The sequence below is a fragment of the Rhipicephalus microplus genome, chromosome 5 (assembly GCF_043290135.1).
Source record: "Rhipicephalus microplus isolate Deutch F79 chromosome 5, USDA_Rmic, whole genome shotgun sequence".
NCBI lineage: Eukaryota > Metazoa > Arthropoda > Arachnida > Ixodida > Ixodidae > Rhipicephalus > Rhipicephalus microplus.
Window position 1 is genome coordinate 150,657,565 of NC_134704.1, and position 15,892 is coordinate 150,673,456.

General features: G+C 45.8%; 2 protein-coding genes across 5 annotated transcripts in view; one reads left to right on the plus strand and one right to left on the minus strand.

Annotated features, from left to right (window-relative positions):
- LOC119174176 (uncharacterized) overlaps nt 1–7,205 on the minus strand; it is an 80,412-nt gene extending 73,207 nt beyond the window's left edge. For both annotated transcript variants that reach the window (XM_075896047.1, XM_037424997.2), the window contains exons 1-3: nt 6,970–7,205; nt 6,244–6,398; nt 2,822–3,013 (exon numbers count right to left, since the gene is read on the minus strand). In XM_075896047.1, coding sequence (XP_075752162.1) covers nt 2,822–3,013; nt 6,244–6,333 — 282 coding nt within the window. In that variant the 5' untranslated portion in view covers nt 6,334–6,398; nt 6,970–7,205. The remainder of the gene's footprint in view (nt 1–2,821; nt 3,014–6,243; nt 6,399–6,969) is intronic.
- Nucleotides 7,206–7,919: 714 nt separating this feature from the next.
- LOC119174175 (uncharacterized) overlaps nt 7,920–15,892 on the plus strand; it is a 43,856-nt gene continuing 35,883 nt past the window's right edge. Inside the window, exons 1-2 of one of the 3 annotated variants that reach the window (XM_075896049.1) lie at nt 7,920–8,044; nt 15,647–15,838. In XM_075896049.1, coding sequence (XP_075752164.1) covers nt 8,033–8,044; nt 15,647–15,838 — 204 coding nt within the window. In that variant the 5' untranslated portion in view covers nt 7,920–8,032. Of the gene's footprint in view, nt 8,045–12,768; nt 12,985–15,646; nt 15,839–15,892 lie in introns of those variants that run through there. The other 2 variants (XM_075896048.1, XM_037424996.2) reach the window with 2 other exon arrangements.

Here is a 15,892-nt window from a genome sequence, read left to right on the forward strand (position 1 = left end):
CCACCCAGGGGCTGTCCCGGTGCCCAGCTCCTGCAAGAACCCGACCCCGACATCTTCAGCGGCACAGACGAGAAAGATGTTGAGGATTGGCTGGAATTCTATGAATGAGCCAGCGCCACCAACAAATGGGATGATGCCATGAAACTCGGTATTGTGATGTTTTATTTAACGGATGTCGCTAAGCTGTGGTACAGAAACCACGAGTCGGACATTCCTAATTGGACGACCTTTCAGACCTGCATCGCAGCTATCTTTGGAGGCCCTCAGGTACGCAAACTTGGCCCGGAACAACGGCTACGAAGCCGGTCCCAACAAACTGGTAAGACATTCACCAGCTACGAGGACATCCTCGACCTCTGCCGGCGTGTTGACCCGACAATGGTGGAAACTGAAAAGTTACGACACACTATGAAAGGCATTTCTGACGACGCCTTTCAAATGCTCCTCTCGAAAAAACCCTGCCACTGTCTCGGAGCTCATCGAGCTGTGTCAGAGTTTCGACGAGATACGACGACAGAGTCTTCTCATGCGACGCCCTAACATCCTAGATGACACCCTCTCAAGCCTGACAACCACCTCTGACCTTCAGTCACTGGTATCGCAGATCAAGGAGTTTGTTAGCGCTAAGGTCGCTCGTCAGCTGTCACTGCTATCAACAGCCGGCCAACCACCATCACATCTGCCAGCAAACATTGGTGAGGTCATCCAGGAGCAAGTTTGCGCCGCTCTGCCCCGCGACACTTCGTCGTTGCCGACCCCTGTGGCCTGTGCCGAGGTGAATGCACCTCTAAGCTATGCCGAGGTTGCCGCAAGGCCACCTGTTCAGACTTTCAGGTCACTACCATCAGCCATGCCCACACATCGGTTCACTCAGACAAGGTCCCTCCAGAGTAGTGGACAATCGCGTACACCCGACAATCGGCCAATATGCTTTGCCTGTGGAATGCCTGGCCACATAGCGCAGCCACACTGCTGTCGGCGTGTCCCTGCCTTGCAGTTCACCATGCACTTTGTTGGTTATCTACGTTGAAGGACCCCTCCAGCCGTTTAAGCTCGCTGGGCTTTGCGATTGCAAGAGTTTGACATGCGTGTTCCCTACAGGTCTGGCCAACGTCACACTGACGCCGACGCCCTATCGCATTCACCTGTATCATTGGAAAGCTCTGCCCGTCTATCTGCCATGGACGAAACGGTTGCGTTTCCAGCAAACTGCGACATGGCATCTGAGCAACGTAAGGATGACTGCATCAGCGCTCTTCGGCGATTCCTTTCAGACCCATTGACTTCTGCATCTTCTCGAACATTGCGTCGTCAAGCGGTTCACTTTGAGATCCGCGGTGACCTCCTTTATCGCAGGAATTACAAGTCTGATGGCCGAAAGTGGTTACAGGTCATACCTTGTTATCTTCGTGCTGCAATGTGTTCAGCTTTCCACGCTGACCTTCAGTGCGCACATGCGGGCATCTTCAAAACACGCTCGGCTTTCCTCCTGGTTTTATTGGCGGGGCATGTACATATTTTTGCGCAAGTACATTCAGTCATGCCAGCAGTGCCAATGACGGAAAGCTCTGCCTCATCACACCTCCCGTCCGATCCAGCCAATCCCTTGCCCAGTCAGGCCTTTTCAGCGCATTGGAATCTATCTGTACGGGCCTCTTCCATTCACGGCTTCCAGAAACCGTTGGATCGTTGTCACTGTCGACTACTTGATGCGATACGCAGAAACAGCCGCTTTGCCTGCTGCCACAGCTCGCGACGTATCATCTTTTCTCCTAGGGAACTTCATTCTCCGTCACGGTGCACCGCGTGAGCTTCTCAGCGACAGAGGACGTGCATTCTTCTCCGAAGTGGTCAATGCACTCCTTTCAGAATGCCGTATCATTCACCGGACTACCACCGCCTACCATCCCCAAACGAATGGCTTGACGGAAAGATTCAACCGTACCCTTGGCGACATGATATCTAATTATGTTGCTTCAGACCACTCTGATTGGGACCTCATTCCGTCTTTTGTGACATACGCATACATTACTGCTCCACAGGCGACTACGGGCTTTTCGCTATTTTTCCCGTTATATGGACGAGACCCTTCCACTACACTAGATACCATTCTGCCCTACCACCCCGATTGCTCCGAGTCTACGCCCATCTCTGAAGCTGCCCGTCGTGCCGAGGAATGCTGTAACCTCGCCCAGTCGTTCACAACCATTGACCAATGGAGACAAAAATCTTGGCCTGACGATAACCACTCGTACCCTAACTTTGTTCAGGACATACTTGCGTGGCTTTGGGTTCCAGCTGTCCCTACAGGCCTTTCTTAGAAATTTGTTTCAAAATACCAGGGACCCTACCGCACTGTCACGCAGACTTCACCTGTTAACTACATCGTCGAACCCGTTACACCATCCACGAACAAGCGCTTTCGGGGTCATGAAACCGTTCACGTACAGCAGTTGAAACCATAATATGATCCGCTCGTACTCTGTTCTCCATGAGTCGCCAGGATGGCTCTTTTTCCGACGGGGGACAATATGTATTGAAGAGGAATGCCCACTACCGCAGCGACATCGACAGCTTGGCGCGAGCTAGGACTGCCTGGTTGCTGCTGCGACGACGCCCTACCGCTTTTCGCCTTGCATTTACATTACAGGCATAATATCCATTAACAGACAGATACCAAGAGTCTTAAGAAAATTAGGCAATCTATGTACCAAACTGATTGAAAGGTTGATTTTGTGATTGATCCTGCTTAAATGTGTACCCTTCAGCCAAAGGAAAATTTCACTGGAAGAGTGTCCATTACAGGCGAAGGCGAACTCACCGGCCCCGACGTTCGACGAGCGCTCTTGACCCGTGTGGCCGGCGACTCAACGGGCGAGCTGCGGCGACCCTCTGCTGTAGATGCAGCTGTCTGCGCGGCCGTGGAGCTCCGGCGTGTGCGTCCTCCAGTGACTGCATAGTCCGCTGCTGGCTTGGCTGCTGCACGTCGGCTGGACCGTCGTGGAGCCCCTTCCTGGAACATGTTGCCCCAGCCGCTATGACAAGCATCGCATCTACAGCCATTCTCAAACCCCTAGCTTCCATCTTCAGCTGAGCCAGTTATAGTTCTCCAAATGTCACTTTACAATTACTCAAACATACTTACATCACACTGCAAGTGCATCACACTGCAGAACTCTGGGATACTATCTCTGCACATGTACCACCATCACTGAACACATGACAAGCAGAGTCAAGCTGTGCGGCTCTCACGTTTCCCATCAAGTCCGTACGTTGCAACGGCTATTCATGCAACATATGACTGCCGCATGAGAAGTAACAATAAATGAGATGAAAAAGTACCCGAAGCAGAGATGTACTGTTTGCCAAAGGTGATCACAAACCCACACGATTCCACGAAAAAGCTATCCGAAAAGAGCAGAACACGGCTCACGCGCACAACAGGACGGACCTCACACTGAAAACCGTACGTGTGTGTGAGCATCACTTTATAACAGGTAAGTTAGAGACATGTTATGTTTCCAAATCTCGTGTCAAGTTGTTTCACCCATTACGTGCGACACCGTGGACTCTGAAACTGCACACACGGAGGATCCAAGTTCGCCAGTCAACACTGTTTCATTGCTAGCTGCATAATGTCCTGCACTGTTCTCCTTTGTCATGTGCGCAAAGTAAACTTTCAAATCATGAACACTACGCCAAACCATCTGCCGCAAGAACGTAAACGTGACGCGGTCACAGTATGTGACCCGTTGCTCGGCCATGGCAGTTGAAATAGAAAAACTGACTTTGCTTGTGAGTTATGTAAAAGCAAGAATGTGCTCCTGTACTTTTTAATTTGGACATGGAGTTCCCATAGCAAGGAAATATCTGCCACAGCAAGGAGCATCCAGCTAGTGAACACTGCGGTCGTTATAACTTATCTGCTACCCTAACACTCTATAGGGAGCTTGCATAAACGGCGGCGACGCTATGGACTCTGGGTAGGCAGCCATTTTTTCGTCAGAGGCGGCCGGGGAGAGCAGTCATGTTCGCGAGCGTTGGCATAGCTTGCAGCGTGACACAAATCGAGAGCAAGCGTGACACAAATTTGACTCCAAGAAGAGTCGTGCCCAATGTCAGCCTCACCGGAAGACTACATTGCACCGCTGTGCCAGAAAGACCTCGAGCGGTACGAAGAAGAGACGAGAATTTGCTCCGAGTGGACCCACTCACGCTTCGTGTGGGCGACTGTGTAAGCGACGTGCACTTGCGGCCGCGCGTCTACAGCTCCAATATTCATTAATTTTTCGTTCCGAGGACGAGTTTGAAAACCTGGGAGCAGATGATGCCCAAAAAAGCCCTTGAGGGTCACAAATTTGTGAAGAGTGGCCGGGTGTGGGAGCCGTGAGTGAAGAAAGTAGCCACTGATCTCGTCGTCGTCGCCATTCATGTAAGAAGTGTTAAATTGAGGAGCGCTCTTCTCGTGCATGTACATCGTACTCTACGCAGATTAACAGTGCAGCGGGATGCGGGCAGGCTTCGCTGTTCCCGGCCATGCATGTGCAGTGCACGGCAACACCTCGCCATCACTTTTGCCCATGAACGAGTCGTCGACGGGGGGGGGGGGGTGCTTGTTAACACACTGGGAGTTTAACCTGAACAGAAAACTGTTAGCATCTATGGCAAAATCAAGTAATTTAACACTTCTTATTTAAGTGACAACAATTAGGTATCAGCGGCGAATTTTTTCACCCACGGCTCCCACAACCAGCGTCTCATCACAAAATTATGGCCCTTGATTCTTATCTGGACTTCAACAGCTCCCGGATAACCAAACTCGTCCTCGGAACGAGAAATTCGTGAATATCGGAGCTGTCGAGGCGCGGCCGCAAGTGCACGTCGCTTACACAGTCACCCGCACGAACCGAGAATGGGTCCACTCAGAGCAAACTCTCGTCTCTTTTCCGTACCGCTCGAGATATTTCTGGCACAGCGTTGTAGTGTAGTCTTTCGGTTAGGCTCACATCGTGCACGACCTTTCTTGGAGTTGAATTTGCATTGCGCTCGCACTCGATCACGCCTGAAAGCTACGCCAATGGTTGCAAACACGACTGTGCTGCTGCACTCCCCTACCACCTCTGAAAAAAAAAAAAAAAAAAGAAGGCTGCCTACCCAGAGTGATTAGCGTCGCTGCCGTTTATGTAGGCTCCCTATTATGAGCTCGTCACATGACCTCGTAACTGACTCCTGTTACAACTGGGGTATTGAAAGCATTCGTAGTTCTTAAACGACCAGCTGCATTTCAACTGCATCTTTTTTTTTTCTGGAGAGGTAGAAGGGTTTGCCTAAATATCGAATGACATTTTAGGGCGTGCCTTTCAGTGCAAGAATGAAAACTATGACAAAAATTGGCAGCGTGTCGGCATGTTTCACTGCAAATGTTGTCGAAAGACTGTAGTCTTGTCTAGAGAGAGAATAAAACATTATTTTGATGTTCTGCGTGAGAAGATAGTTAAATGAGATCCCGGAGGCGCTGCATGAGACAAAAGCGCCATCTAACAGTGATCTTATAAAACAAAAGCAACTGCACAACGCAGAGCCATAAGTAGGCGGCAGCATCGCATCGTATTTGCAAAGTGCAGGACGCACCCGCCTTTTCATGAATAGCGTCACATTGTCAGCACAGCATAATCAACACTGTAGTTTTCAGTATTATGCATCTATGCATGTTCCAGTATAAGTTACACACCACCAAATATTGACGTTTTGATAGTGCACCTCAGATATGTGTAACATTTGCTTTTTGATTGACAATCCACACAGGTATGAATGCAGCCACCGGATCAAGACGGGTGGGCATTCGGGAAGTGGTTGAACTTTGGCCTGGTAGCTGAATCCTTTGGTTGACAGACAACCAGGGTCAGACAGACCGATAGTTTAGCGCTGAAGTATCGGAGAAAAAGACTATGGTCTGCAACTGTGTATTGGTGGAAATAAACCATTATGATTAATATTAAAAGTTGAACCAGCATTCCGAATTTAGGTCATGTTCAAGCGAGGTGGCATACCCTATTGTACTCTTACTTTATCTACAAATGAGCAAGGTCGTAAACCACCTAATCAGCGACGGTCAAAATGACAACGTCGCCACTTGAAAAAATGAAAACTCGCGCGCGCTGCGTGGTGGCGACACCAACGCCGCCTGGCGGAAGCGACACTCCCAGCTCTGCCAGGGTTGCCTAACCTCTCTCGCTTACTTACCGTAGCGGCGGCGGTCTCGTCCGACTTGCCGTCCTCGGCGGCCGGCGCCTCGGCGTCCTGCTTGGCGGCTCGCGCAGTCTTGCGAGGCATCCTGATGGCTGACTCCTCCGGTTCGGGCCCTCAGGGGCAAGTGCGCATAGATTGTAGCACCGCGCCTGTCGGAAACAACACACGCGACGGTTATCACACAGCTGCCACCGCATCACGCCAGGGGCGCGAAACAAGCACAAAACAAAACGCACCGTAAACAAACCGACGCGGCGGCGCACGAACGTCCGGAAAGCTTCGGCTCGACAAGCAATCGAAGCTATTGAATCCACAGTACTGCAAAATTTGCGCATAGTCCCGCGTGGAACACGTTACTTTACGATCAAGCACTGTAGCGTTACGTTTTTCGACCAAGCCGCGTGATTGCGCTTGGCAAGCGCGGAAATGGCGGCAAAATTCGTGCAAAAAATGACTCCGCCACTTGGGTAGGCATTTTCGGCGACGGTGTTGTGCCCGCCCAACGGTCGCGCGTCACTCCGCAGCCGCTCGCGCACGGCATCGCGACGGCGAGCGCGGACCAAAGCCGTCGGTAGGTTACGCGCCGGGAACCTTTCCGAGCTCGGCGATCAACCGAACACATAAGCCTAACGAAGCACAACTTAGGCTTAACGTGCTACGAACCGAAGGCGACGGCAGCGTTACTGCACGCGCAAAGCGCGCCCGTGTCATCCGACTCACTTGAAAGACGATGAGACACTCTCTAGCGAGACGATAAATCCGGTGGTCGAAGAAACGTCCGCCGGCGGTTCTGTGTTCGGGAAACAATTTCGGCCACTTAATCCACTTTTGAATCCAACGCCATGAAGAAACCTCCTCGATGCCCCAGAACACAAACAGCGGCTACCTACGGCACACACAAGCCACTTCCGTACAGAGCGGCGCAACGTGTTACGTGCCGAGCGTGCTCCTGTGTTCGCTTCCGCGGCTTTAGCCCTTCTCACGCACGCTGAATGCGCTGCTAGAAAATAGAGCCTTAGCTAGCCGCGTATTCGGCCAACAGAAGCCTGTGCCGATATCAGTAGCAGACGATTGAGTGCATGCACGGGTTACTTCGTTTCGTTACACCACTGTAGTTTCGTTGAGCTGTTTCAAAAGTAAGACGTGTTTGTCATTTTAATAACACCTGGCCGAGCACTTCGAGAAGGTTGTACATTTAACAGAACATTGTTGTTAAGCAAGAGCTGTGCGCTCAAAAAAAATTTCGTGGGCTGTTCTTCATGTAAACACGCACAAAACATTCTCATCACAACGGCTCATGACACGTGCTCGCACAGTGTTCTAATCAAAGACACGGTGCTTAGTCGGTTCATCGTTCGTGGGGTACGTAAACAAAACAGCCTCGTATAATACTATGAATCAAATGCCACTGACATGTTCGTCGTATCATCATCATGGCGCACAAAAAGTTGTTTGTTCCGGTGCGATTAAGAAAGTCGCGCTTGTCACCAGGTGTTCGGTGTTATCACGGTCAGTGGAACATTTCCGTTGGAGATTTCGCAGCTGTGAGGCGATAAGCCGAGGACCGCGTGAAAAATGTGCCAGTGACATAATTCAGGATTCCCCTGCGTACCTCAATGTTGCGGCAACTGTGTCGGACTCGCACCTCGTTCAAACTGTGTGAAGAGAAAGGGTAGAATGTTTCGCCTTGCATGTAAGATAACGTGCGAGAGGACGGGTACGGAATGGACGAGGCAAAAACAAAAGTCGGGCCTAATTCGAAAAAAATCAAGGGCCCCCGTAGATGTTATTGAGAGTAAGTACAATCACATTGAACAACCTAGCTCTTCTAGGAAACTGATCGAATGATGTAACAGCCGGCTATTCTGATCAAGACGACATGCCGTTCCAAAGAGTCTGAGAAATGTACCCTGCGCTGTCGCTCGGCTATTTGGTTTTCTGTGAGCGCAAATGTTCAGCATATTCATGAAGCTCAGAATCAGTTTATTTGATATCAAACAAAGGGATAAATACATGCGTACTTCCGCAAGGATGTCTCGTTGTTGCAAACTGAAACAGGACTCCCTATGCATATTAACATAAAGAATAGCAGAAGCAAAATAGCAACATGCAGACTTACTAATGAAAAAAAAAGCTAATCAAATGCAAGCAAGAAACTTACTTAGAAACAGTGTTATCAAAAAGCATTGAAGATGTAAGGAATGTGGCTTTGCCAATAAAAGTAAGAAAGAGAAGCAAAGTCACTTTCAAAAAGAGATAATACTAGTGTGCAAAATGATAAAACAATTTGAAATGTTACACACGCAATCAGGATAGCGATCGTGTTGCAATTGTTTTCTCAGTGCAACTGAACAATGCGCATGGGTCTCTCCGACAGGTGCCACCAATGCTTCTTGACATGTAGGTGACAGTTTGTGCATATCAGCGCATCTTCTTCAAAGTGTGCTTATGCTCTATTCATGCCCACAAGATCTGACTGAGAGGAGGTGACCAGATGAATGCTGTTCAACAAACAATGGCAGTAGAAAACATCAACTGAGCATAAGCCACTCTAATAATAATATCTGTGGTTTAACGGCACTAAACCACAAAAGTCACATAGCTATGAGCAGGATAATATGCTATGAATGCATGCACATGAAAAAAATGTATTGTAATCTCAGAGGTACGCAGCTAGTGGCACAAGATCTAAGTTGTCTTTAAAATTTGCAAGTGCATGCATCTCAAATGTACCAATTCAAAAGTACCAATTCAAAAGTACCAATTTTTTGCAACAGAATTCCACAAGGACCAGAGGTACATATGCCCAAGTGTGCAGGTGTTCTGTTACACAGAGTTATCATAGTTTGCTGCCAAACAGAAACTGATTTTAAGGTATACTACCAAATATAACTGAGGACACTATTGATAAGCCCACTAGTGAGACGTTATTTTAGTTTAATTTTGTTGTACATGAAAGGCAAAAAAAACTGCTTTCAGACAAAAACTGGGTGAAAGACGAGCATGGCCCAATTCCCAGTGATGGAAGTGTTGCTCCAAAAAAAAAAAAGATATGCTTCTCCAAACTTCTTCCAAGAAGGACAATTTCTTATTGTTTAACCTGCTCATAAGTCCCAAAGAAACTGAAAAAGTTATGTTTACTATCATATCAATGTGCTACTAGTGTGCATCAATATCAGCTCTGATCTCAATTGTGTGACAAGAACTGGCATATATTAAGCACATTTGGCTGTGTTTTTTATTTTTTACATCAGCTGGGCTTGCAGGCTAGCATGGGGAAATGTGAAAATGAGCACAATTGCTTTTATATCATACCGATTATCTACTGTTTATTTGACGAGTTATGTGTGACTGTGGTTGCTTCTCAAATGTGGTGTTCAGCTTTAGTGGTTTGGTTTGATTTCTGCTAAAAATGCTGGCATTTTAATTGTATAAATGATTTCACAGTAGATTTTCTCTACCAGTCACCTTTCACTTCACTTTTTTTTTCTTTTTGAAATATACATAGATTTTTGCCTGTTAATTTATTTTATAATAATATCTGCAAGATGCTTCGACGATGCTTTGAACTCCAACTAATGTATGGCAAATTTTGTATCCTCTCCTAAAACACCAATAGCTGCTCCAAACTAACATTTCGTCTACTCCAAAAACACTTATGGCTGCTCCAAAACAGTACCTTTCCTGCTCCAAAGTAAGCTTCGAAAAGTAAAAGGTCGCTTCCACCCCTGAGTTTCATGGGTTTTCTCTGCGATGTTGAGTTGTTGGTATTGTTCTTACATTTGTCACTAATTACTAATAACCCTCTCTAGCAACCTCCCTTGTCACCAGACCTCATTTGCATAATCGTAAAATTCGATTCACATCCCACTGTAAAACAGACAGTGTGCTAAGTGGCTTTTCATATGGGATGGCTTTGTTTAAAATTTAATGTAGCCACTCTTCATGATTTTTCATACAATCAAGCTCTATTATTGTACAAAATTTTTAAACGTGATGTTCTATATTAGAAATATCACAACTGTTTTTACAAAGGCCCTGCCGCGGTGGTCTAGTGGCTAAGGTACTCGGCTGCTGACACCGAGGTCGCGGGATCAAATCCCGGCTGCATTTCCGATGGAGGCGGAAATGTTGTAGGCCCGTGTGCTTAGATTTGGGTGCACGTTAAAGAGCCCCGGGTGGTCGAAATTTCCGGAGCCCTCCACTATGTGGTCTCTCATAATCATATGGTGGTTTTGGGACGTTAAACTCCACATATCAATCAATCAACCCTTTTACAAAGATACAAAAACGGCTCACAAGCGCACACTTATTCTGTGTAAACATATTTCGATCTGTGTTTCCTTTTTATCAGAGAGAGTATGCACAATAAACACAGTTTCTTAGCTGTTCTTGCTTCCGCTAAAGCATCTTTCTGAGCTTCGGTCATATGTTATCCAGTCATCTAGTTAGAATGCGTTGGCAAGGCTCTTCCAACTACTGTACGAATTAACACATTGGCGATTGTGCAAGACTCCCGTCCTCTAATTTGCTTGGAATACACAGGTTGTGTTGTTTGCAAAAAAAAAAAGCTGCATCAACAAAATCAGAATGAGCTTTGCATCTACCGCACCAAAATATGGACTTAAGAAAAAAAAAGGTATTTCCTCAGCACATTCGAGGAATTGACGTGTTGAGCTAGGAATACACATTTGTTGGTTGTGCAATGAAGCAAAGGAACAAAAACGAGAAGCAAGAAGTGCACAAAGTATAATTGTTTGAGCAACAGCCTTGCATACTGCGTGGTGCAAGGCACGATATACATCAGGGGGCTTGAATTTCACAAGTTTTTTCATTATAAAAAGACAAGTAGTTGACATCAGTAGATCAGCTATGTAAGTTGCTGAAAGATCCACTTTATTCTTGAGAATTCCTTGTGAATATCTGCTTTTATAAGTTTGCTTGCAGTACTTGCGTGTGTTCTGTCCAAAGGTTAACAGTTATTTTACATTTTTTTTTCAAAGTTGCTATATCCCTGTGGTGCATGCTATCAGTGAGGCAGCGAGTGGTGCACTTATAGTGCAAACCACAACATGAAATTTAATCTTAACACATTGCTACAAGTGTGGCTATAAGGAGGAATGAATTAATAATGTCCTTTGTATGGAGGCAAAGTGGAATCTAGATCAAGCATTTTCTTTTTATTGGCACTTTATTTTTCATATAGTAGAAAAAACCCAGCAGCATGTGCCATTTAGGTGTTTGTAACCTGGATTTGACTACATTTCAGGCAGAAAGGCAATACAGCGTAGCCGTTCAATTCTCAAAAACAATCTTATCGTAAATGTGCTAAAGGTAGAGTGACCACATCTATAATGATATGTTTGCATACACAAATTATGTTTTCTTTTGTTTCATAGCATCCAGAATATTTCGAATCCGTTACGAAAATCCCTGAAATTTCCATAGCTACACATAATCTTTTTCTAAAATATTTTAGTGCAAGTGTACGGCATATTGGCGCATCCTAACTACAGGTTCATTTGCTATGATTTATTTTTTTAGTTGTACTCAGCTTTATATTTGTATCAGACTTCTCATTACCACATATATATCCTGTATATGCGTGTGTGTGTGAGTCCATCAAAGAAAATGGCTTTGAAAACACTGACGAACATATCAGGCACAATTAGCAGTTCATAGTTCGTAGAGTTTGGGTCAGATGTATGGGTCATTGTGCTAACCATAGGATAATTAAAAGCATGACAATATAACGTAAAATGTACACATGACAATTGGCTATAGACAGACTCTAGGTCATGAATCTGCTCATCAATATTTTAGAAATAAACACAGTAATGCTGAATATGCAAGACCGTTGAAGCTAATTAAACAACACAGCACCGTGTCAATCGCATTATCACCCATGAATGCGAACGGTTTTCATAATGTGTCTTTGTTCTTGTGCTGTTGCTGGTCAATCTGTGCTATACGTGTCCTTTGACACAGTACTATAGTAGCGGTTAGTTTGTGTGAACTTGGTATGCATAAGCGGTGCATTGTTTTCAAAATAAAAATCTTGTTGAGAGTCAGCACTGTGTATGTTCCCTTTCTGATGTGTCCTGTGGTTTTTTTCGCGCTGCAATTTGAATCACGTACAACCAATAAGCCGAGCTTAACCCACTGCAGACATCCAGAAACCTTGTGTAACTTTATAGTTGAGACATTTAATTTGTTATTGAAATTCATAATTTGTTATGATGTAATTATAGGTACTTTTGAAGCATCGTATGAGAAGTCGTAGCGGTCTTTTTAATGCACTGCATTGTATCGTGGGTGTGAACAAAAGAAAGCCAGGCCTGCGCGGAGTGGGTGTGGTTTTCCGTCATGTGAGGAAAAGTTTTTGTAAAGCTACGTTTACGGAGGTAAAGGAGGTCACAAGTTTGCATTCGTTGACAGTCACGATTTTCAAATCTCCCGCTTTCCCAACAAGATCACGCACACGGTCGAATTGAAGTGTCCTAAACGTACAGGAATAGCCACACGGAGAGCCAAAAATATGCCTGACAAACGTATGCGCATAACTACGGAGTTTAATCGATCAAACGAGTGCGAGATGCGGGCGCAAAGTTTCCGTAACAACGCAAAGCGCGGCACGATGCTTCTTGTTTGAAAATGGCGGCTGACGAGGACATGGAACTTCGAGACTTGTTGCTCGAAACACTCGAGAAAAAAGGGATCATCAACCGAATAAAGGTAATCTGAGCGCCCTTACGTTGTGTTTACTTCAAAACGGGTGGTAGCAGGTGCCGCGCAATTTGGGATTTTGTGTTGGAATAGTTTAGGTTTGCGTAACCTAGCAGCGCCTTGCAAACTTTTTTTCAATCGATTGAGAACGTTCGCGCATCGAAACGGAATTGTTTAGCGACGGCAACTTAAGCTTAAGGCTGCCTCTCATGTTTCAGTGCGGAGTCGCGTTGCTTGTATAAAAAGCAGATTTTAGACGCAGGGAATCGAACTATATCAACTTCAATCCTGCTCGGTTGCAGAGCGTCGCAGCTGCCGAGTGCTCCGCATTTATTGGCGTGTACATGTACACCAAAAGACGCTACACGCGAAACAAACTTATGACTCTTGAAACACACACGCACAGCGTTCCAAAAGATGCTAACGGACAGTGAAGCTTTGCGGGAGAACTTATTGCATGCGAGGAGGTGTAATGGACGGAATGCTCATTTCGTTTCGATGCCGTCCGGACATAGCTTTGGCCGTAGCAGTTTGTTCCGTCGGGACAAAATGCCATTTTCGTCACAAACAATGTAAAAAAATGCCAGCTCTGCGTAAACCGCTGCTGTTCCTCCCACATAGAGAATATTCGTGAATGCTCCATCTAACAGCGTTTACTTATATTGGTGACTTCGAGTGCTTCCTTTTAATTGAGACAGCTTTTTTTATCGTACAGACAGTTTGCGTCGCTTGTTTCAAAACGCCCTGGTAAATTTTGTCGGGGTTTCTGACATTGCTGCTTGGCTATTTACTAGTATACGAATGAGCCTTCGACTCGCAACACACACAACTAGTATTTACATAAGCTGAAAAAAGTACTTGCGGTTCGAGCTAAAACAGGCTAGGGCAACCGTTTTTCACTGGTGACAGGCAGGTGCGCCACAGTTGTTCAGTAGGTGGGGCTTCCACATATTCCTAGGCTGTAATTAAGTCCAGGCACACCTTTGGAATTAATGCAGCAAGGAAGGGGGCTTTTTAGATGGTCAAAGAGGCAATAGGGAACTTTTTCCTTGGGAGAAAAAAAAGTACAGTTCATGCGGGAAAAAAAAGAAAACAATCTACTGTAAACACCAATGATTTGTGAAGCTGGAAAACCATGTGATGAAAAGTTCATGGGGTGCTGGTCTGGATCCCGTAGCTATCAAAATGGCATTAGTTTCACTACGTTGTGTCTGCTCCAACAGTGAATATCAGCATTCGTAACGAAGGGAATCTCAGCATCCGTTTGTTTGCAGAATTACCTCTCGTTCTCACTCATTTGCAGTTGTTTGGACAAATCTCTACAGCTGCGACTTAATTTGCTCAAGTCAGAGATTCCTTTCCTTCTGTGTGCACCCTTAGGTTGTGCATCAGTGGCTTTATGTAGTGATATGATATAAGAAAAAACTGATTTCTGCAACGCGTATATAAGAGAGCAAAGTGCAGTTTAGGGGAGGAAGGTGAGTGAAAAAAATGCACGCACCTCCCAGAAGTGAATAATGATAAGTAGACGAAGCTCTGGGTATCGTATCGGCGAGTAATCGTACATTACACTAGCGTTGCCTCATACAATGTAAATTGAGTGACATAAAGTGTATACAGTAATGTTAATTTATTTTGCCATCCTGTCATCTTAGGCAATTCAAAGAAGATTTAGAAAAAATTGCTGAAGTGGAGAATATGTCTCAAAAGGGAATCCACAAACCCACTATCTTACTGGTGGCAAAGCATTACTTTAATGTGGGTAACTTGTTGGGACACATAGTGCTTTTGACGTGTGCCTTTGTGTTACTGGTTTTCTGGAGAAGTCTCATCATCTAGACACATTTTGGTAGAGATCGACTCATCAGTAGCCTTTCGATAGGTTATTTTTGCTGGGAGCAGTGATCTCTTACTTTATAATTATTCTACGTCTACGTTGAAGTCTATTGTAGAAGCTTTTTTTGTGTTTATGTTCTACCTATACCAACGGTTCTATACCGTGACCACAATGGACAACAACGCTAGCTCCTAAGTAGCTTTGCCCCTAAAATAGAAGATACAGAAAGGAGAGGCCATCTTTTTTAAATGTGTACTACACGTAAACTTTCAAGTGTCAGGTCAGGGAACTTCTCACCCATTGGCAATGAAAGTTCATGGTGCTCTCTAAATTGTTAGAAAATAAATCTTACTTTTTTTGCATTCTGCCATCACTCTTTATTGTTTTTTTATTACATATCTTTACAGTAACATGTGGTCCTCCTAATGCAGGGGTAACAAATAACTTGAAAGCTGCTCCATGTGAATATTGGTGTAATGAAGCTATCTCTGTTTTGGTGTCATTATTCGAGCCTTCTTTTACGTGACCTCTTCTAGCGCTCTGATACTGCCTGCCCAATGTGAAATTCGAAGACGGGTTGGGTGTTGGAGTGAACGTTTCGACAAGCAAACTTGGCTTTTTCAAGGCTGCAACAAAAAGACGAGTCCGCTTGCCGAAACGTCCCCTCCAGCATCCACCTCCTTTTTTCTCATTGCAAGCTTCCCTCTTCTCCTTCATGCCTCTCATTTGTCACCCCAATATGTAATTTAGTGTGCCCTTGAAGCGCACCTTGGCAAATCGTGAACGGGTGAACCGAACAGGTTGATAGCCGAGAGGGCAAACACTCCATCACAGGCAGAACTACGGGCCAGCGTGTACCTGGCCCTTGACGAACAGGAAGGCATCAGACCTTTCGAGAGGTCAGTCAAGCAGGCAGACGTTCTTGCCACGGACGAGGGCCGATTGGCAGCTTCGCTAGTGCGTGACTTCCTGCGATGCTGCAACCTCCACTTCACTCTCAGCGTCCTGGAACCCGAGGCAACGCTGGTATGTTCTCGTAGCTGGCATGTGCAGTCACTGCAGTGAATGAAACCTGGGCGG